The sequence below is a fragment of the Pocillopora damicornis genome, chromosome 14 (genome assembly GCF_964200805.1).
Source record: "Pocillopora damicornis chromosome 14, jaPocDami1.2, whole genome shotgun sequence".
Lineage (NCBI taxonomy): Eukaryota > Metazoa > Cnidaria > Anthozoa > Scleractinia > Pocilloporidae > Pocillopora > Pocillopora damicornis.
In genome coordinates this window covers 4630001-4650781 of record NC_142683.1, presented here as the reverse complement: position 1 = coordinate 4650781, position 20781 = coordinate 4630001, and the positions used below count along the sequence as shown (strand labels likewise).

Sequence of the window (20781 nt, the reverse complement as noted above, 5' to 3'; positions counted from 1 at the left end):
GAGTAATGAGATCTTGGGAGTGAAAGGGTTAAGAGGCATAAAATGGGCAACTTTCACTCCCAGTTAAGATAATTTATTTGAAAAACATAGTATAACAAAACTAAAACGATATTGCAATACTTCCCTCACTAAATTAAATATTATCTTCCTCCTCCTCATTTCCCTCTTCAATAACAACTCCAAGATCAAGTTCTGGTGGAATTCCATAATACAACTTGCTTTTGTTGGCTACAGTGAGAAAACAAGCATTTTCAAAGTTTTATGAAGGAATATTTTCCACTTCCAAGGATAACTGGCTCTTCTGCATTGTTACCTGGGCTTGAAAACTACATTGTACCCTTCCACTTGTCTCTAATGTAGTCCCTAAGCTCACCATTACACACCCTGCATAGGATTCCTATGTCCAAGCTCAGTGTGAAGTAGGGACAGGAAAGTTCAGGGGGTTGAAAAGTTAATCCATTAAAAAAAAGGCTTGGAGATAAGGAAGGGAAAAGGGTTTATGCATGTATGTACACTGCTTTGTGCTGAAGAACAGCAATAATTTAATGTACAGTAAAAACCAGCCAGACACAAGAGCTGGACTCACTTCATGGAAGTTCAACCACAGCCCCTAAATTTTTTGTCCTCCTTCCCACTGGAAAATCCCCCACACAAACCACATTTCATGGCACCAACAACCATTGCAGACCCTGCTGCAGTTAGACAGGACAAATGGAAAAATATCTGAACAACAAAAGGTTCCAATTAAGTCTACACATCCTTTTAGATTGTGGAGCAACTTTCTTAACACAGAAAAAAAACTTCTTAGTCCCTGGTTATCCAAAGAAAATCAATCCTTAACTCTTAAACTCCCAGATGTGATTCACATGTAACTTCTCCCTATAATATCCGCACATCATCCGTGAAGCAGGTAATGAGGATACTAAAACTTATTAGGTAGAAGTTGTTCTCACAATCAAGAATCCAAATTCTCATGATCAATTACAAGGAAAAGTGCAGAAGCAAGAAGGGAGAATTAACAGTCAGATCTTGGAAGTTAAAGGGTTAACTCTAAAAAAGAATCCTGTTTTTTTTTAAGGGCAGGGGGTGGCTTCACACAGGCTACATACTAAGTGACTTTTCTTTACAGTTTACTATTTTGTATAAATGTGCAAGCTACAAAGTTTTTAACACTGTCTTCATAGAGCATAATTTCTATCAGTTTACCAGTGTAACCAACACCAAATGTTGGATAATACATGAGAGGTTTTCAAATAACTAGCTGATAACAGCACAGTATATTATAACTGTTAAAAAAAGTAGTGGTAACAACTATATTTATAAAAAAGAATGGTTGGTCAACCACTAGAAAAGTACATGTACATTTACAAATGTATTTAATTTGACACTGTCTCAACTTGAAACTCCATTCTCAAACCTCAAAGCCATTTGGGATAATAGACGACAGAGAACCAAGGCTCCAGAATCTAGGATTGAGACACGTAACTGAAGAATTTCTTGAGGATCTCAATCCCCCATTTGGAGGAAACAATTTTATTATCACATCAAACTCTACTCAGATGTCTATAAACTTTGACTTGAGCCTCGATCCTGGAAGTTCTCAAAAAAATCGAGAGTCAGAGATTGAGAATTGAGGATCGGAGATCAAGTTTTGAGGGACTGGCAACTTTGGACACAGTCTGTTTCAAAACCTTAAGGTTCCTATGAGCTCACTGCTTTTCCTGGGTTCATCCCGTGATATGGCTACCAACTAATGCTAAGGCCTTCATGATAATCTTCCTGACTTCCTCAAAAACAGGCTATAAAAGATTGTACTGCAAAACAATATCAAGGAACATAAAGTTGAATGGCAGCTATTTTCAGGAAAGGAGTTCAGAGAAAAGACCTCTCAATATGGTCTTAGAAATAAATCAGGAAAACTGGATCAGTAACACAAAGTCAAATCTTGCCTGACTGGCAACCCTTTAACTCCCAAGATCTGATTGTTAATTCTCCCCTCTAGCTGCTACACATTTCCTTGTAAATCCTAGATGGTCCTATTACCGTTATTAATTTACAAGAGAACATTTTCCCTCCCTTACATCATATCTTCATGTGCACCAGTTTCGTCAAGATTCATAGTAGCCTGCTAAGATTTTATTTTATGTCGTCCCTCTCCTGCTTCTCATTAGGTTTCTTTAGATCCATTGATAAACAGTTTTTGGAAGTTAAGACGATATTTACTTAAAAACCCCACTTTAGTTTTTGAGAGTAACTGATTTTAGTCTGTCTAAGAGGAGTAAATATTTTTCGGCTGGGTATGACATCGAAGTAAGGGAGGCCATCTTAACCAATTCATACATGTGAGGAACGCAAAGAAGAGCAATCAGGGCCTTTTTGCCAAAATGGAAGAAGGTGCGAAGGAGGAAGGGACTTACAGAACTCGTTCTTTCTTGTTCCATGGTCCCTTACACTGTCGCTACCAGTCACTCCAACTCCATTGTTCCTGCAATGGGGGCTTTTTCCTCCATCCACAAAATTAACATGCTAAATTCCACTCGGGCTTTTACCCAAACTCAGATTCTTTTAACAAAATTACATATTGACTGGTTTTATATTATTACGTTTCATTTCTTGCATCTTGACTCACACTTACGTATAAGTCGGCGCAGAATGATCTAACAGGCGCAACAGCTCGAGCTTACAATAATCAAGCCACGAAATGTAATTATACACTGAGGGATAGAGCTGTAACACTTACTTCGGGTCTGTTCCTTCATCATCGTCATCATCAGGATTACAAATGGAACGAGCGTTCCACAGCTTTACACAGTTATCTACTCCACCTGGAAGAAAAAATAAATATGTGCAACTGCTTTCCTACTGAGAAGCAAAGATGAAAACAGTGACGTGCTTTTAACTAGCAACTCAAAATTCATGCATGTGTTGCGGACCTACACTCTTACACTCCCTCATTCCCTCATAGCCTACGGCAATGTGGGTAATATACTTACAACGCACTACCCATAAGAAACATGAAAACGGCTATAAATTGGATAATCCGAAGAAGTCATTACTTAACTTGCAAAGATGAAGGGAGGCTTTACTAGTTTTATTCTTTTTTCCTTTGACTTCATTCGAAGCACAAACAAAACAAACCTAAGGCCAGCAAATTCTCACCTCTATTACGTCAATAATGTCCCCTCTGCGAGATTCCAAACTAGACTACGCTTATCAACGCTTAACCAATAAATGAGCGGAAAGTTAGGCAATTTGTCATCCACTTCTACATGGCGTAAACTCCCTTGTATACGTCAGAAGAGATCCCTAGTGGAAAGTGCAAAGATCTTTGTCAGTGAACAAGTCAGGACAAATTATGGTGCGTAACTCAGGAAATTGTAGAATGCTATTCTGACCAGTCTTTTAGCTGAATGGAAAGTTTTTTGGTAAGTTTGGAACACATAAATAAGTAAAAATTTAGGAGGATTCACAATTCCACACGTACTAGCAGTTCTCTGAACAGGGAGATATGTTGATGCTGACAGTGGAAGTAGTCCACGTTCGCTCTGATGAACTGTTTGGCTTATTTTGAGCAGAGTGAAATTCAACCGCTTTCTACATAAATCAACGAGTTTCAAATGAAATTAAGAAATGAAGAGAAATAAAATAATAGGGAAGAAATGAAAAGAAATTCTTTAGTTCACGTATCTGTTAATTTTTGGCGGAGTAATAGGACTGAATCAAAGTGCTCTGTGAGCAAACTCGTGAATTGACACATGATTTTTTAGATTATGTTTAATGCTATCTGGTTTAGGGAATTTTGTGGTTGATTGTCATATCTAGAGTACGAGCAGTAGTTCAGTGTTCGCTAATGTAGCAAAGAAACAAAGTAACGTTGGGATAAGAAGGCGTTACAATTGAAATGATCATGCTATCATTTGACAAGGTGGATGATGTCATGTGTTTTAAACTTCTTCAAATTGTCTTGAAACTTAAAAGAAAATTGTTCTTTAAAAATTCACTGAAAATCGGTAGCTAAAATTGTTTGTTTAGGTGTTATTTGATTTTCGTGTTAACTTGTTATTTCGTCAGTCGCCGGCATCTTTTGTTGCTTCACACAGGAAAAACACACGCGACGAAACGTAATGATCAATTTTGTCCTCAATCTCACGCTATAACAGAAAAAGCTTTTGAACATCTGCAAACTCCGAGCGCTTCGCAGTAAGTGATATTTTCAATGAATCTTCGGATTGTTTTCAAGTTCAAGGATTGTAAATTACAATTTTATGAAAAACGAAGGTTGTTCTGTTATTTCAGTGTGAATCCTTGCATGCCTGCCAGTCGCTGGCGCCGCTTGTTGAAACTAAAACGGAAAAAAAAAACTCTTTTAAGATTATTATTGGCTTCTTTTTCACCCCACCACTATTCTTAGCAACAAAGGTCGCCATTTCGTCTGTTTATTGCTCGCCAAAAACTATAAAATGCACTCAAAAGCCTAAAATCTAAAAAAAGTTTACAGGGATCGACCAATCGAGCGAGCGAGCGAGCGAATGCCATTCCCCACATCGTATCTATAACTCGCTCTTGCGCATGCGCGCAATTCACGAGTTAAAAAGGATTGTCATGTCCAATATGTACACCTGAAGCATTTCGATGTAAGCGTTTTCCTGCTGAGAATGTTATGTTTACAGAACTTTTCAAATAAATCTGGTATTCATTATTTTAAGAAACGAAAGGTTGTGTTGTTATTCATTATGATTTGGTTCGTGTACAATTATGACCAGAAAAATTACATTCACTTATGATGTTGAATAACAATTTTTTCACTTTTAGTGGAATAAAGATTTAAAAATCTGTGTGCAATTGGTTTCGAAACTTTTTGTGGATAAATAAAAACAAAATCATATAAGCTGTAGAAAGGTTCTTTCGAAGAACTTTAACCCTCTTTTCGGTGGTGTATTTTGTAAGTGTCTTGAGATCTTAGAAAATAATAAGGGAACTATAGGATTTCTGTATATAATAAGTATTTTAGGTAAGAGAATTCTTGAATAAGAGATTCAAGTGTTGACTGAATCAAACTAATATGTTTCTATCTAATACAGATAATACATCGAACTTAATTAACTAGCAGCTGTATCAGCATGTGAAGAGCGGCCAAGTCATTGGTTAATTTTGCATATGAGTAGTTCGGAGAACATGCGGATGGCTTTTCATTTCGAGACAAGGATCCCTGATTAGCTGATGCAATTGAAAAGATAACCATAACAAAATTCCAAAAAAGCTTTGAAAAATAAAACAAAGTGACAAGACTTCATTGTTTTGGGTCAAATTCCGAAATTCTCGCTGTCTCCTCAAAAAGACAGACGAACCATGGATATCACAACGTTGCCTCACAATCTTCGTGAAGAAGTTTCTTGTCCAGTGTGCACTAACATATACACAGAACCAAAACACCTCCCATGTCGTCACAGTTTCTGCCTGCAATGCTTGAAACACTGGCACAGATCAAGCCATGGTCGAGACACAATCACTTGCCCGAAATGCCAACTTGTTAGCAAAGTGCCTGATAGTGGTGATCTGGCAGATCTTCCCACCAGTGTTCATTTGAACGCCTTGATTGACGTGCTGGCCATTAAAGAATGTAAAACCAGTCAAGCTGGATGTGGAAACTGTCCAAAGAAGAGCTCCGAGAGTTCCTACTGTTTCCAGTGTTGCATGTTTTGGTGTGAAGAGTGCCTCGTTGCACATAACATCATTAAAAGCAATAAAGATCACCGTGTTCTAGGGCTCAAAGACTTTCAAGAAAAGGATTACGTGGACATGTTGAAACGACCCTTGTTCTACTCTAAACAGCTGCACGAGAAAGAAGAACTTAAATACTTCTGCAAGAACTGCGAAACGGCAGCTTACCAAAGCTGTGTTGTGATAGATCATACGGATCACGCCATATTGCACCTTGAGGAAGAAGGGAAAGACAAAAGATGGAACTGAAATCACTGGCTGAAATACAGAAGCACGATTTACAAGCAAAGATTAACGCTTTGGGTCGACTCGATGAAGATTACGCAAAATTGATACGACAAAACGAAGACATCAAGAGACAAGTGCAGACGTTTGTGGACAATTTGATTGCAACTATTGAAGCGAAGAAACAAAATATCATGGCAACGGCGGACGATGAAACGAAAAGATTTCTCGAAACTCTAACAAGGCAAAAGACGGAGATCGAGAGTGAAGTAAAGATCATCGAATCATCACTGGAAAAAGCTGATACAATTCTAAAACGAAGCACACCCGCCCAAGTCGTTCAACTAAAGAAATCATTTGAGGAAATCTTTCCAGGAATTAATCAAAGCCAGCCAAAAGACCGTTACCCGGAAAAGCTTCCTGTTTTGGCTTTCGTGGAAAACCCAAAGATGCTAAGCAATATAAACGCCGAAGAAATCGGAATGTTGCAAATAGCACACCAAACAACAGCAAGTCAGTCAGTTGCTGAAGGAAAAGGACTTGAAGAAGCAATTGCTAACCGTCAAGCACACTTTTCTCTGACCACAAGGGACTATAAAGGAAGACAGTGTTACAATGAAGGTGACCATGTAACAGTGGAGATCATTGACGAACAAGGACGCGACTGCGCAACGGAATTGCAAATAGTTGACAATAAGGATGGACTCTATAAAATCATATATTCTCCTAGAAATGAAGGAAGATGTAAAGTGGCGATAAAGGTAAACGGGATACATGTGCACGGAAGTCAATTTATTATCCTCGTAAAACCATTTCACTTAAGACCTGTTTCAGCTTTTGGAGAACAGGGTTTGTCGGTTGGAAAGTTTAATGGGCCTTGGGGGGTTGCAGTGAACGCTAACGACGAGATCGCTGTAACTGATCAAAGCAACCACAGGGTTCAAATTTTCAGTAGTGAAGGAAAGTTTTTAAGATCATTTGGTAAGAAGGGTGACAATGCGGGAGAACTGAACAATCCTCGGGGAATATCATTTCATAATAATGGCAATATTTTTGTAGCAGACTGTTACAATCATAGAATTCAGATTTTTAGCGGTGAGGGTGAATTCGTGGGAAGTTTTGGTGGGAAAGGAAACGTTGACAGTCAGCTTGATATTCCCTCGGGTCTGTCTGTAGACAGTGAGGGGAATATCATTGTTGCAGACGCAGGTAACAAACTGATTAAGATATTTTCTCCTGATGGAAAGTTTCTAAGGAGGATAGGTGAGAAGGGCTCTTTTTCTTTTCCTATCCACTGTATTCAGTATGACAGATATCTCATAGTGTCAGACCATAGTGATAACTGTATCAAAGTTTTTGACAGGAATGGAAAGTTTCAGTACAAGTTTGGAGAGCCGGGAGAAAAAGACGGGGAGTTTAATTATTCAAGATCTTTGTTAGTGAACAAGTCAGGGCAACTTATGGTCTGTGACTCAAACAATTATAGAATACAAGTCTTTAAACTGAATGGAAATTTTGTAGGTAAGTTTGGAACAAAGAGTAATCATTTAGGAGAGTTGATAACTCCTCGTGCATTAGCTGTTCTCAGTACGGGGAGATTTGTTGTTACTGATGCTCGTAACCATCGTATTCAGTTAATTGAGTAGTACAGATTCTCTCTCTGGTGAACTGTTTGGCTTACTTTAAGCAGAAAGAAATTCAACCGCTTTCTACATAAATTAATTGAGTTATATATAAAATTAACAAATGGAGGTAAACAAAGTAGGGAGAAATGAAAATAAATTCTTTGGTGCACATATCCGTAAATTTTTAGCGGAGTGGTAGGACTGAAGAAAGGTTAATCAAACCCAATATGTACACCTGTGAAGCATTCTGAGCGCATTGCTACTGAGAATGTTATGTCTACATAACTTTTCAAAACATTTGGTATTCATTATTTTAACAAACGAAAGGTTGTATTATTCCTTATGCAAAAGTGTTTTCACTTAAAGTGGAATTAAGATTTGAAAATCTGTTAGCAAATTGTTAGTAAATGTTAAGTTGTAGAAAGGTTCTCTCAAAGAACTTTAAACCCTTTTTTAGTGGTGTATTTTGTAAGTGCCTTGAGGTCTTAGAAATAACAAGGACATAGGATTTCTGTATATAGTAAGTATTTTAGGTGAAGAGAATTTTGAGTAAGAGATTCAGGTTTGACTGAATCAAACTAATATGTGCAGTCAAACACAGAAAATACATTAAACTTGATAAACCAAGGGCTGTATCAGCATGTGAAGAGTGGCCAAGTTATTGCGGTTAATTTTTTATATGAAGAGAACATGTGGATGGCTTTCAATTTTTCAGCCAAAAAAAGAACCTTGTCCTTAAATATTATCAGTAGCTATCAGATGAAAAATAGATTTAACTCAAGAAAGGATTAACCTGCCATTCCAAACTGGAAATCATTATCATTATTTTGTACTTTGGAACGTAAGCAGACTTCTTAATATTTGTAAGTTTTTACAGAGTCAGTTTATAGTCATCTGATTCAAATTAATTTTAAATAGCGACTTAAACAAAACATAAACTTCTTTACTTCAAATGCAGCATTGCCACGCGACCCATATGAATATTTCGTATGCATCGACTTTCATGCAAACCTTGGATTCGCTGCTACCTAATTCAATGAAATTTGCGAGTGTTTCTTCATTTGTCTCGTTGCAGTACTGTTATCACAATTACACGAACTGTAATTGTACACTGAGGGATAAAGTTGTAACACTTTCTTCGGGTCCGTTCCTTCATCGTCGTCATCATCAGGATTACAAATGAAGCGAGCGTTCCACAGCTTTACAAAGTTATCTACTCCACCTGGAAGCAAAGTCTGAGTGTCCTTTTAGCTCTGTCAATAATGTCCCCTCTGGGAGATCCCATACTAGAATACGCCTAGAATGTTTCGCCGTGCTTATCACTTCGAAGTATGACGTAAATAACTACAGAGTTTAAAACAGAACCTGAGAAAAGCAACACGTAATAGATGATGAGCGGCCATCGAGTAAAGTTTGCACGATTAAGATGCGTTCGGGAAGAATAAGCGATACGGGCTATGACCAGTTTGCTAACGTTTGATTCCTTTCTTTGTAAAAGATCGTTAATCTTTGAACTCTTAACGCAGTTGTCTTTCAATACTGACAGTTTATCATCTTCAAAGTTCTTCGAACGTGATAGTACAGAGAAGACTGAAAGCTTGTAAGCAAAGAAATAAATTTTAAAAAACCTATCACAGAGTAGGACAGAAAGCTTGCAAGCAAAGAAATTAATTTAAAAAAAGCCCATCAATTTACAATTTTGAGTCAAAATTATTATTTACTTTTCAATAATGTACCTGCATTTTATTGCGCATCTAAAACAACAGACTTAATCATTTTAAGGCCTTCATTGAACAAAATCCATCATACTGCAGGCGGAAAATCAATGATTTCGCGCGTTAATTTTGTCAAAAAATGGAATACTTGTCAAAATTTACGCAGATTTTCCTTTTGTCTTTTTTTTCGTAAAATTCGATAAAATAGTTTATCTCATTGCTGACTGGAAGTTGTTAATGTGAAATGTAAAAACCCTATTAGAAAATAGGACCACAGTGAGGCCAGAGCTTTTTCTTGTAATAAAAGGGGTAAGATCCTGAACAAACCGTGGTGCTGCGTTGGTTGGTGGTAGTACAAGATAATTTGGTTTTATCAACTGAGTTGACAATGTAATTCGGACAACGTAAAGAGTTTCGTGCGTTCACCCTTCATCAGTAACGTCAGCTCTAGAAAGTCTTTTAAACGGTGGCCAATTTACATTAGCAACTCAGTTGATAAAAACCAAATTACCTTTTCTGGTAAGCTCGTTATATGCATCCAAGTCTAACAAGCCATTAAAACAAATCTCCATTAAGAGTCAAAAGTAATCCAGACTGACGTAGGTTTTGTCTTTCAGAGTTCTGCGATTGGTCTGGAAAACTCGCACCATTCTCTCAACCAATCAAATGCAAAACAAGAACCAATCGCGACTTGGCCATCTGCGTTTTTCCTGCGCTTCCAAATCAACAAACTCATCAAACTATTTTTTGGGAATTAAAAGCACCAACAAGAGATGATTTCTCATCAAATCTCATTATTTGGTGTGTTTTAACTTTTTAGAAACCTCCTACTCCCATCCATAAAAAGAAATATCCATCTTTTCACGAGGTTTCAGTGTTTTTTGGAGAAAAACGAAAAAAAAGTGAATGAAGTGATGCATTCTTTGAAGCTTATAAATGATTTTAATTTACAAAATTTGTGTTTATACAGCATTTACAAGTACAACATGATGTAGCTATAGTCTTGTCCCATTGACATGGACGGAAGAGGATTTTTTAGTTGTGCGCTAAGACGGGGGAGGGGGAGGGAGAGAATTGGGTCTTAGTCAAGGAGGTCAAAAGCACCCTTGGACTCCTACCCTCATCTACGCCCTCATGATGAGGCTGTGAAAGGTCCTGACGCTAATAACAGATTTCTTAGCGTGAAGTGTAAACAGTGCACTGGAGTCCTCTTGGTTGGGTGCGAACCCATTTCAAATGTGTTGCTTTTGGTAGACGCGCGGCTGAGACAAAGAAAGAATACATACATATAAAAAAAAAAAGAATCAAACAAAATATTTACAGGGAACTGGGATGGCGCAGTGGTGAGAGCATCCGCCTCCTACCGCGCTGGCCTGGGTTCGTTCCTCAGACCTGACGTCACATGTGGACTGTGCACACCCTCGGGGCTTTTTTCGGTTTTCCTCCATCCACAAAATTAACAAGCTATATTCCACTCGGGCTTTTATCCAAACTCAGATTCTTTTGACAAAATTACATATTACATATTACATATTACATATTACTGGTTTTATTTTATCGCGTTTCATTTCTTGTATCTTGATTCACTATTACGTATAATTCGGCACAGAACGAGCTAACAGACGCAACAGCTCGAGCTTAGAGTAATCAAGCCACGAAATGTAATCATACACTGAGGGATAAAGCTGTAACACTTACTTTGGGTCTGTTCCTTCATCGTCGGCATCATCAGGATTCATATGGAGCGAGCGTTCCACAGCTTTACACAGTTATCTACTCCACCTGGAAGAAAAAAGAAATATGTGCAACTGCTTTCCTGCTGTTAAGCAAAGATGACAACAGCGACAAGCTTATAACTATTAACTCAAAATTCACGCATGTATTGCGGACCTACACTCTTACACTCCCTCATTCACTCACAGTCTACGGTAATGTGGGTGACTTACAGCGCACTACCCATAAAAAACATGAAAACTATAAATTGGATAAGCCAAATAAGTCATTAAAGATGACGAGAGGCTTTACTAGTTTTACCGAAGCACAAGCAAAACAAACCTGAGGCCAGCAAATTCCCATCTCTAGTTAACATCAAAGAGTACACTGTGTCTGAATGTCCTTTAAGCTCTGTCAATAATGTCTCCTCTGCGAGATTCCCAAACTAGAATACGCTTATCAAGGCCTAAACGATAATTGGAACAAATTAAAGAGCAAAAAGTTAGGCAATTTAGCAGCCACTTCTGCATGGCTCAAACTTCCTTGTATACGTCAGAAGAGATTCCTAGTGAAAAGTGCAAAGGAAACAGATAGAGAACACATTAAATAAAAAACTAACCGAAATCTCATTAAGAGGGAAAAACTTAACGTGTCTTATGATACCTTGCGAATGAAAATATGGTCATGACAACACAGCGGTCAAACGTGTGTGCATGTGCCAAAGTTGTAATGACCAGGTAGCGTGCATTCAGGCCGGCAAGATCAAGTTGTCTCACACGAGTCACAAACAATCACACAAGCCAGCAAACTACGGTGTTTTCAGTAAAAGCGTATAAGTTTCATAGCGAAGCTCGAAAAAGAATGGTAACTCAACAGGATACCCGTCTCGAGTTCTCTTTTTCCCTACTTTTGTTGCATTCTACAAATTTCTATGAACGCTTCAATTTTATTTCGCTTAATTTGTGAGACAGCGGTTGTTGCTTATGTTTTGGGAGTAAACTGCCGCGCGGCCGGCCGGAAATAAATTATCCCCAGACGCATGCCCGGCGTTTGACCGCTGTGTTGGTCCCAAGGGAAACAAAACACATCTCACCCGAAGAAGCTAGGTAACGGCCATCAGGTGAAAAGGCCAGTGAATATAGTGCTCCCTGTAAGATGAGGCAAGAAATCATGGCAGTTACAAAGTTACCAAAATGAAATCACCTAAAATGAGAACAAAGGCAGTAGTACCCACTCTCTCACACGTACATTACGTCTCGTGAAAAACCGGACCGAGCTACCTGTAGTTATGTCCCAGAGCCTGACGGTCCGGTCACATGATCCTGTGGCGATGCAGTTGCAGTTCGGATGAAAGACGACCCTCTTTGGAGAGAGAAAAAAATAAAAAATCACAGTATATTAAAAGTTTGATATACTGACCGAGCTTAAACTACAAAATTTGAGGAAAACAGGAAATAGAATCCAAGTCAGGTGAAGCAATTAAGCGTCAAATTCTTTCACAAAAATGAAAGGGAAAGAAAAAACGTTTTAAGTGGGATTACAGTGGAACTTGTCTTCTTAAACATCTCTGTATCAATTATGACTTAAGGGACAATCTTATTAAGAGGATACTCTTTCTAGTTCCAACGGTGTTTTCTAAATGCAGGTTCCACGACGCAACCCCTACATCTGTTACCTTCAAGGAAGGGGCACATCAATTCATGGGACCCTACTTCTAGTCTCCAAGGTGTCCCCTGTAGGAAAGTTTCACTGTATTTAGATAAAACCGCCCCGTGGATAAATCAATTGGTGTATTTCTACATCAATCATTGTCTTACAAATTCTTTTAACGAATGACTTTTACTTCCAGTTATGAGCTGCTTATACCTTAAAGCGGATTTGAGGCAAATAAAAGGAAAACAATAACAGACAAATCAGAACAAACAAAAAAGCAAAAACAAGAGATAATATTAAACACAACACGACATTTTCAAGCTGCTTATACCTTAAAGCGTATTTTGGGTAAATAAAACAACAACAACAACAACGCACAGACAAATCACAACAAACAAAGAAACAGAAAGAAAGTAACAATATCACACACGGGCTGAAAAGCTTCTCGTTCCTGATAAACTCGTTTTAGTTCCTAATAAACATGAGTTTTCAATGAGGAATGTTACAAGGTCTTCTCAAGGCCTTTTAAATGGAACCCTCCTCAAGGGGGCAATCTCTGTTAAACAAAAGCGTCCCTTGGAAGAAGGTGTCACAGATGCAAATGTTATACAGAGGAAACTCCATTCAGGGGGGCAGCCGGTACTATAAAAGTGTCCCATGGATAGAGGTGTCACTTTGATGAAGGCAACCGATACAAAGGTTCTACAAAGGGACCCCCATTAAGAGGGAATCCGCGGGAGAATAAAAAGTGTTCTCTGACTAAAGGTGTCTATTCAGAAAAGGTAACAGATACAAACTTTATCGAGGAGTATCTTTCGGTATTTAAAAAAATTTGACTTCGTTCGATGGGGAAAAGAGAGATTCCTCTGTAATACGAGAAAATGAAATTGTTCTCATCTACCGCTCTTACCTGAATGAGCATTACGTACACTGTAGAAGCAGATGGAAGGAAGAGAATCAGGTCCTAAAGTGACTCTTTTGGCCGCTTCCCTCATCAGTGCTACCTTCACCACTTTATCACTGTCTTTCCTGATACACTAGACAGCAAATTTTATCAAAGCACTTTATCACTGTCTTTCCTGATACACTAGACAGCAAAAAACGCATTACAGGGTAGAATTAGATGGTCGCAAATATTTTGATTTAAGGTGCAAAGCGGAAAAGAGATAAAATGAAACAGGAATGCTGAAAATTGGGACCTTCGCAGCTTTACTTGAATAGTAACACAACAAATAGGCCCTAAATATTGCGTGACATTCCCACTAAAAACATCGGTCAAAATTTTTAGCCGATGGTTATCAAGAGCCGCAAAACAAGCAAAGTCTGGCTAGCAATGAAATATTTTCGCTTTCATCATGGCACCGTCTTTTGCTCCAAACGAAAACCCAGTTATACATCGTAGTTTCCATATAACAAGACAAATTGAGAAAGGGAGGGGAAGGAGAGGGCTTTACGTGAACGGAAGTAGCATAGAAATAAATTAACTATGTATACTCGTTTTTCCTTAAGCTTTTCATGTTGGAAAAACGGCTAAGGCCAACGCCCAATTTACCAAAGCAAACTAAGCAAAGGATGGCAAATTACTTCTTTCTTGCAGTGAAGAGAGCGGAGTATTTGATGAACTGTGGGCTAAAAAGCGGAAATGACCCACATCTCAGGGAAGGTAATCTGGCGGTTCAAAGGCGGAGTGTTTGGATTGTGTTTGTTGTGTCGTCTAGACTCAATCAAGTTACTCCTTTCATTGCTATTGCTCAACTGAATTTTATTAAAGAATCAACAAGCTATATTCACAATACAATACTAGGAATCAGTAATACTACTTTTACATAGGAATGTACTTTTACAATCATGTACCGATCGTGTCTTACAGGATATAGTGTGACTATAGTAACGCTTAGGTAACGCAATACACTACAGCGTTTCTGCTTTTTCTTACCTGAAAATAATAACACAGTGGCTTTTTTACAGCGTTCAAACATTAATAGGTGCAGACGCGTGAAAAAATAATTAAAGAATATGGTAATTGTTATGCAAGTCTGTCAAAACATTCTCAGCATGTGAACGTCACCTTTTTTTCATGAGATACGCGCCTTTAAAAGTCTCAAAAAGGCCGGGATGGACAACAACGTAGCTTCTAGTTTCTAGCGTCTATCACTTCCTACCACTGCGTCCGGTGTTGTAACGCGAAGTTGCGAAATGCGACGGCTAAAACACAACAACCCTTACAAACCCCGCGAGTTGAGCTACCAGGGAAATCATTCAAGGCTCGCACTATTATTCAAAATTTAAGGGCGAGTAACGCACTATTTATGAAATTTATTTGTTTGCTCGAAGGACAAAAGGCAAAACTTGTGATTAAACGCAAACTCTTCTCGCCAGCATGAAAGCAATATGACCTGACTGCAGGAGGAGATTAGCAGTAGCCAAATACCTAAGGGTTATAATTACATTCTTGGGAATCAGTATTCATGACAAATCATTCCGTGACATGCTTCAGAGACAAGGATCCCTGATTGGCTTATGCAATGGAAAAGACAATCATAAAACGCGTAAAAAATTCCGGAAAAGCTTTGAAAAGAAACAAAGTCAAAAGACTTCATTGTTTCGAGTCAAATTCCGAGAATTTAAGCCACTGTTCTCGCTCTCTCCTCAAAAAAGACGGACCAACCATGGATATCAAAACGTTGCTTCACAATCTTCGTGAAGAAGTTTCTTGTCCAGTGTGTACTAACATATACACAGATCCAAAACACCTCCCATGCCTTCACAGTTTTTGTCTGCAATGCTTGAAACACTGGCACAGATCAAGCCATGGACGAGACACAATCAGATGCCCGAAATGCCAAGTTGTTAGCAGAGTGCCAGATAGTGGCGATCTGAAAGATCTTCCCACCAGTTTTTATCTGAACGGCTTGATTGATGTGCTGGCCATTAAAGAATGCAAAACCAGCCAAGTTGGATGTGGAAACTGTCAAAAGAAGAGCTCCCACAGTTCTTACTGTTTCCAGTGTTGCATGTTTTGGTGTGAAGAGTGCCTCATTGCACATAACATCATTCAAGACAATAAAGATCACCGTGTTTTAGCGCTCAAAGACTTTCAAGAAAAGGATTACGAGGATGTGTTGAAACGACCCTTGTTCTGCTCTAAACAACGTCATGAGAAAGAAGAACTTAAATACTTCTGCAAGAACTGCGAAACGGCAGCTTGCCAAAGCTGTGTTTTGATACATCATGCGGGTCATGCCATATTGCACCTAGAGGAAGAGGCGGAAAGACAAAAGATGGAACTAAAATCACTAATTCAAATACAGAAGCACGATTTACAAGCAAAGATTGACACTTTAAGTCGACTGAATGAAGACTACGCAAAATTGATACAACAAAACGATGACATCAGGAGACAAGTGCAGAAGTTTGTGGATAATTTGATTGCAACTATTGAAGCGAGGAAACAAAATATCATCGTAGCAGTGAACGACGAAACGAAGAGATTCCTCGAAACTCTAACAACGCAAAAGAAGGAGATCGAGAGTGAAATAAAGATCATCGCATCATCGTTGGAAAAAGCTGATACAATTCTAAAACGAAGCACACACGCCGAAGTCGTTCAACTAAAGAAATCATTCGAGGAAATATTTCAGGGAACTCAAAGCCAGCCAAAAGACCGTTACTCGGAAAAGCTTCCTGTTTTAGCTTTCGTGGAAAACCCAAAGATGCTAAGCACCATAAACGCCGAAGAAATCGGAGTGGTTGAAATAGCGCACCAAACAAAAGCAAATCAGTCAGTCGCCGAGGGAAAAGGACTCGAAGAAGCAATTGCTAACCGTCAAGCACAGTTTTCTTTGACCACAAGGGACTTTAAATGGAGACAGTGTTACAATAAAGGTGACCAAGTAACGGTGGAAATTATTGACGAACAAGGACGCGACTGCGCTACGGATTTGCAAACAATTGACAACAAGGATGGGCTCTATAAAATCAGCTATTCTCTAAGAGATGAAGGAAGATGTAAAGCGATAGTAAAGATAAATGGGGAACATGTGCAGGGCAGTCAATTTACTGTCCGAGTTAAACCATTTCAGTTTAGACCTGTTTCATCTTTTGGCGGAAAGGGCTTGTCGGTTGGAAAGTTTAATGGGCCTTGGGGGGTTGCAGTGAACGCTAACGACGAAATCGCTGTAACTGATGAAAGCAACCACAGAGTTCAAATTTTCAGTAGTGAAGGAAAGTTTTTAAGATCATTTGGTAAGAAGGGTGTCATGGTCGGAGAATTCGACAATCCTCAGGGAATAACATTTCATAATAATGGCAATATTTTTGTAGCAGACCGTTACAATCATAGAATTCAGATTTTTAGCGGTGAGGGTAAGTTCGTGGGAAGTTTTGGTGGGAAAGGAAACCTTGATAGTCAGCTTCACAATCCCATGGGTCTGTCTGTAGACAGTGAGGGGAATATCATTGTTGCAGACGTAGGTAACAAACTGATTAAGATATTTTCTCCTGAAGGAAAGTTTCTAAAAAAGATAGGTGAGAAGGGCTCTTTTACTTATCCTTGGCACTGTATTCAGTATGATAGATATCTCATAGTGTCAGACAATAGTGTTCATTGTATCAAAGTTTTTGACAGGAATGGAAAGTTTCAGTACAAGTTTGGAAAGGTTGGAGATGGGAACGGGGAGTTTTTTTTTCCAGGATGTCTGTTAGTGAACAAGTCAGGACAACTTATGGTCTGTGACTCAGGCAATAATAGAATACAAGTCTTTGAACTAAATGGAAAGTTTGTTGGTAACTTTGGAACACAAGGTAAAAATTTAGGAGAATTAATTTCTCCAATTGCACTAGCTGTTCTCAGTACAGGGAGATTTGTTGTCACTGATTCTGGTAACCATCATATTCAGATAATTGAGTAGTCCACGTTCGCTCTGGTGAACTGTTTGGCTTATTTTGAGTGGAGGGAAATTCAACTGGTTTCTAAAGAAATTAATTGGGTTTTATATAAAATCAATAAAAAAATAGAAATAAAGTAATAAGAGAGACACGAAAACAAATTCTACACATTTTCTTTAACTTTTGGCAGAGTGGTAGGACTGAAAAAAGGTTAATCAAATCCAATATGTACGCCTGTGAAGCATTCCGATGGAAGTGTATTGCTACTGAGAATGTTATTTTTACAGAACTTTTTCAATACATTTGGTATTCATTATTTTAATAAACGAAACGTCGTGTATAATTATTATGATTTGGTTCATGTACAGTTATAACAACGAAAAATTACGGTCACTTGTGATGTTGAACAAAACTTTTTCCTTTTTAAGTGAAACAAATATTTGAAAATCTGTGGGTGAGCTGTTTGTAATTTTTTGTAGATAAAATAAAAAAAAAAGATGTAAGTTGTAGAAAGGTTCTTTCCAAGAACTTAAAACCCTTTTTAGTGGCGCATTTCGTAAGTGTCATGTCATGATCTTAGAAATAACAATGGTACTAAGATTTCTGTGTATAGTAAGTATTTTAGGTGAAGAGAATTCTTGAATAAGAGATACAAGTGTGGACTGAATCAAATTAATATGTTTCAGTCAAGCAGAAAACACATTGAACATGATAAACTAAGGGCTGTATCAGCTTTTAAAAAGCAGCCAAGTTGTTGGTTAATTTGTATATGAATAATTCAGAGAACATGCAGATGGCTTTCAATTTTTCAGCCAAAAACAGAACCTTGTCTACAAACATTATTGGTAACTATCAGCTGAAAAATAGATGTAACTGAAGAAAGGATTAGCCTGTCATTTAAATTTGAAAATCATTCATTATTTTGTTCTTATATGTAAGAAAAATTCTTAGGATTGAACAATTATTCAGAAGAGTTTACATGTTAATGACCTCAGAACCCACATAATGCTTACAATCATATATAGAACTATAAAATGAGGGGCTTCTCAGTTAGACACCAGGCCATAAGACTGTTTCAAGTACAGTGGATTCATTTGAATTTATCTGGTTTTGTAATAAATAAGAAGCACTGCACATGTAAATAATTAAGTTGCATTGATAAACAAAGTGAACTGAGTTTGTATAATATCATATCATCTAAAAAATAAAGTGTGTCACTTAACTGTTTGACCTTTTGTATTCAATTAAGTTTTCATTATCATTATCATTGCCAATATTACTTTAATATCATTATCTATTTAACTCCCATGAGTGACCAAGGCAGATTTTCTCCTTACATTTACCAATACAATATCAAGCAGACAAGTGATGAGAAAAAAGAAAAACATTGATTTGGGGATTATTAATTGATAAAAAACCAAATTCTCCAAACTAACACCATACAAATTGTACTGCGAACAGTAAGGAGAAAGAGTAATGAGATCTTGGGAGTGAAAGGTTTAAGAGGCATAACAAAGGCAATTTACATTCCCAGGTAAGATAACTTATTTGAAAAACACAGTATGGCAAAACTAAAGCCATATTGCAATACTTCCCTCACTACATTAAATACCATTCTGTAACTTCAAAATGTTCTTACTTATGGCTTATCTTTATCTTTCTCTTTCTCATTTTCCTCTTCAATAACAACTCCAAGATCAGGTTCTGGTGGAATTCTGTAATACACCTTACTTTTGCTGGCTGCAGTGAGAAAAGAAACATTTTCACAATAAGTTTCATGAACAAACAGTTTCCACTTTTGAGGATCGCTGGCTCATCTACATTGTAACCTGGGCTTGAAAACTACATTGTACCTTTCTAGTGCAGTCCCTCAGCCTATCATTATATGCCCTACATGGGATTCCTATGTCTAAGCTCTATGTGAAGCAAGGACAGGGAAGTTCAGGGGGTGGAAAAGTTAGTCCACAAAGCTTATAGATAAGGAAGGGAAAACAGTCTATAGGAGTACATACACTGCTTTGCACTGAAAACAGGCCTAGGAAAATTTAATGTTCAATAAAAACCAGCCAGACACAACAGTTGGACTCCCTCCATGGAACTTTGACCACAGCCCCTGAATTTTTGCCCTCCCTCCCACTGGCAAATTCCCCAAACAAACCACATTTCATGGCACTAAACAATCATTACAGACCCTGCTGCAGTTAGACAGGGCAACAGGAAAAATCTCTGAACAACAAAAGGTTCCAATAAAGTTAACTCGTGAATTGCGCGCATGCGCAAGAGCGAGTTGTAGATACGATGTGGGGATTAACACTCGCTCGCTCGCTCGCTCGATTGGTCGATTCCTGTAAACTTTTTTTCGATTTTGGGCTTTTGAGTACATTTGATAGTTTTTGGCGAGCAGTAAACAAACGAAATGGCGACCTTTGTTGCTAAGAATAGTGGTGAGGTGAAAAAGAAGCCAATGATAATCTTAAAAGAGTTTTTTTTTTCGTTTTAATTTCAACAAGCGGCGCCAGCGACTGGCAGGCATGCAAGGATTCACACTGAAATAACAGAACAACCTTCGTTTTTCATAAAATTGTAATTTACAATCCTTGAACTTGAAAACAATCCGAAGATTCATTGAAAATATCACTTACTGCGAAGTGCTCGGAGTTTACAGATGTTCAAAAGCTTTTTCTGTTATGGCGTGCGATTGAGAACAAAATCGATGATTACGTTTCGTATCGTGTGTTTTTCATGTGTGAAGCAACGAAAGATGCCGGCGACTGACGAAATTACAAGTTTAAACACGAAAATCAAATAACACCTAAACAAACAATTTTAGCCACCGATTTTTAGTGAATTTTTAAAGAATAATTTTCTTTTAAGTTTCAAGACAATTTGAAGATTCAAAGTAGATATTACGTACTAAAATGCGAAAGTTACACACCACAAAATTGATAAATAGGCCTGAAATAAAATTCTATCTTGTTATTGATTATACGTTGCCTAGCACGTGACTAAAATGTACTCAGGCGGAGATCCAAAATGACGGTGGCAGTCTTGGCTTAGTTATATCACTCAAAACTCGTTCCCGTTTGTCTCATTTGATAAAGAGGGAATCGTTAACGTTTTCTCATTAAGACAGTATTGCCTTGATTTTCTAATATTTACAATGATAGACAGTAAATTTCACTTTTCACCCACATTTACTTCCAACCTTTTCTTTTGAACCAGAAAAAAAAAATGATATACGT

At 38.0% G+C, this 20781-nt stretch overlaps 3 protein-coding genes and 1 long non-coding RNA gene across 5 annotated transcripts in view; 2 read left to right on the top strand and 2 right to left on the bottom strand.

Moving 5' to 3' along the window:
* Positions 1-5339: 5339 nt before the first annotated feature.
* On the top strand, positions 5340-7968 carry LOC113676077 (tripartite motif-containing protein 2-like). Its single transcript, XM_027192700.2, has one exon. It carries the CDS (start codon positions 5961-5963, stop codon positions 7590-7592), a length of 1632 nt encoding a protein of 543 aa, XP_027048501.2. The 5' UTR covers positions 5340-5960; the 3' UTR covers positions 7593-7968.
* Positions 7969-8238: 270 nt separating this feature from the next.
* LOC113676084 (transcription initiation factor TFIID subunit 5) overlaps positions 8239-20781 on the bottom strand; it is a 70150-nt gene continuing 57607 nt past the window's right edge. The window contains exon 22 of one of the 2 annotated variants that reach the window (XM_089193967.1): positions 8239-8868. In XM_089193967.1, the coding sequence (XP_089050093.1) occupies positions 8781-8868 (88 nt within the window). In that variant the 3' untranslated portion in view covers positions 8239-8780. The remainder of the gene's footprint in view (positions 8869-20781) is intronic. The other variant, XM_089193968.1, reaches the window with a different exon arrangement.
* Positions 10209-11459, bottom strand: LOC149034095 (uncharacterized). Its single transcript, XR_016182960.1, has 3 exons — positions 11342-11459; positions 10985-11068; positions 10209-10548 (listed from the first exon to the last, which is right to left on the bottom strand). It is a non-coding gene; the product is annotated as an uncharacterized LOC149034095 (long non-coding RNA).
* Positions 15272-17677, top strand: LOC149034094 (E3 ubiquitin-protein ligase TRIM45-like). Its single transcript, XM_089193970.1, has one exon. The coding sequence runs from the start codon at positions 15322-15324 to the stop codon at positions 17560-17562; it is 2241 nt and encodes a 746-aa protein (XP_089050096.1). The 5' UTR covers positions 15272-15321; the 3' UTR covers positions 17563-17677.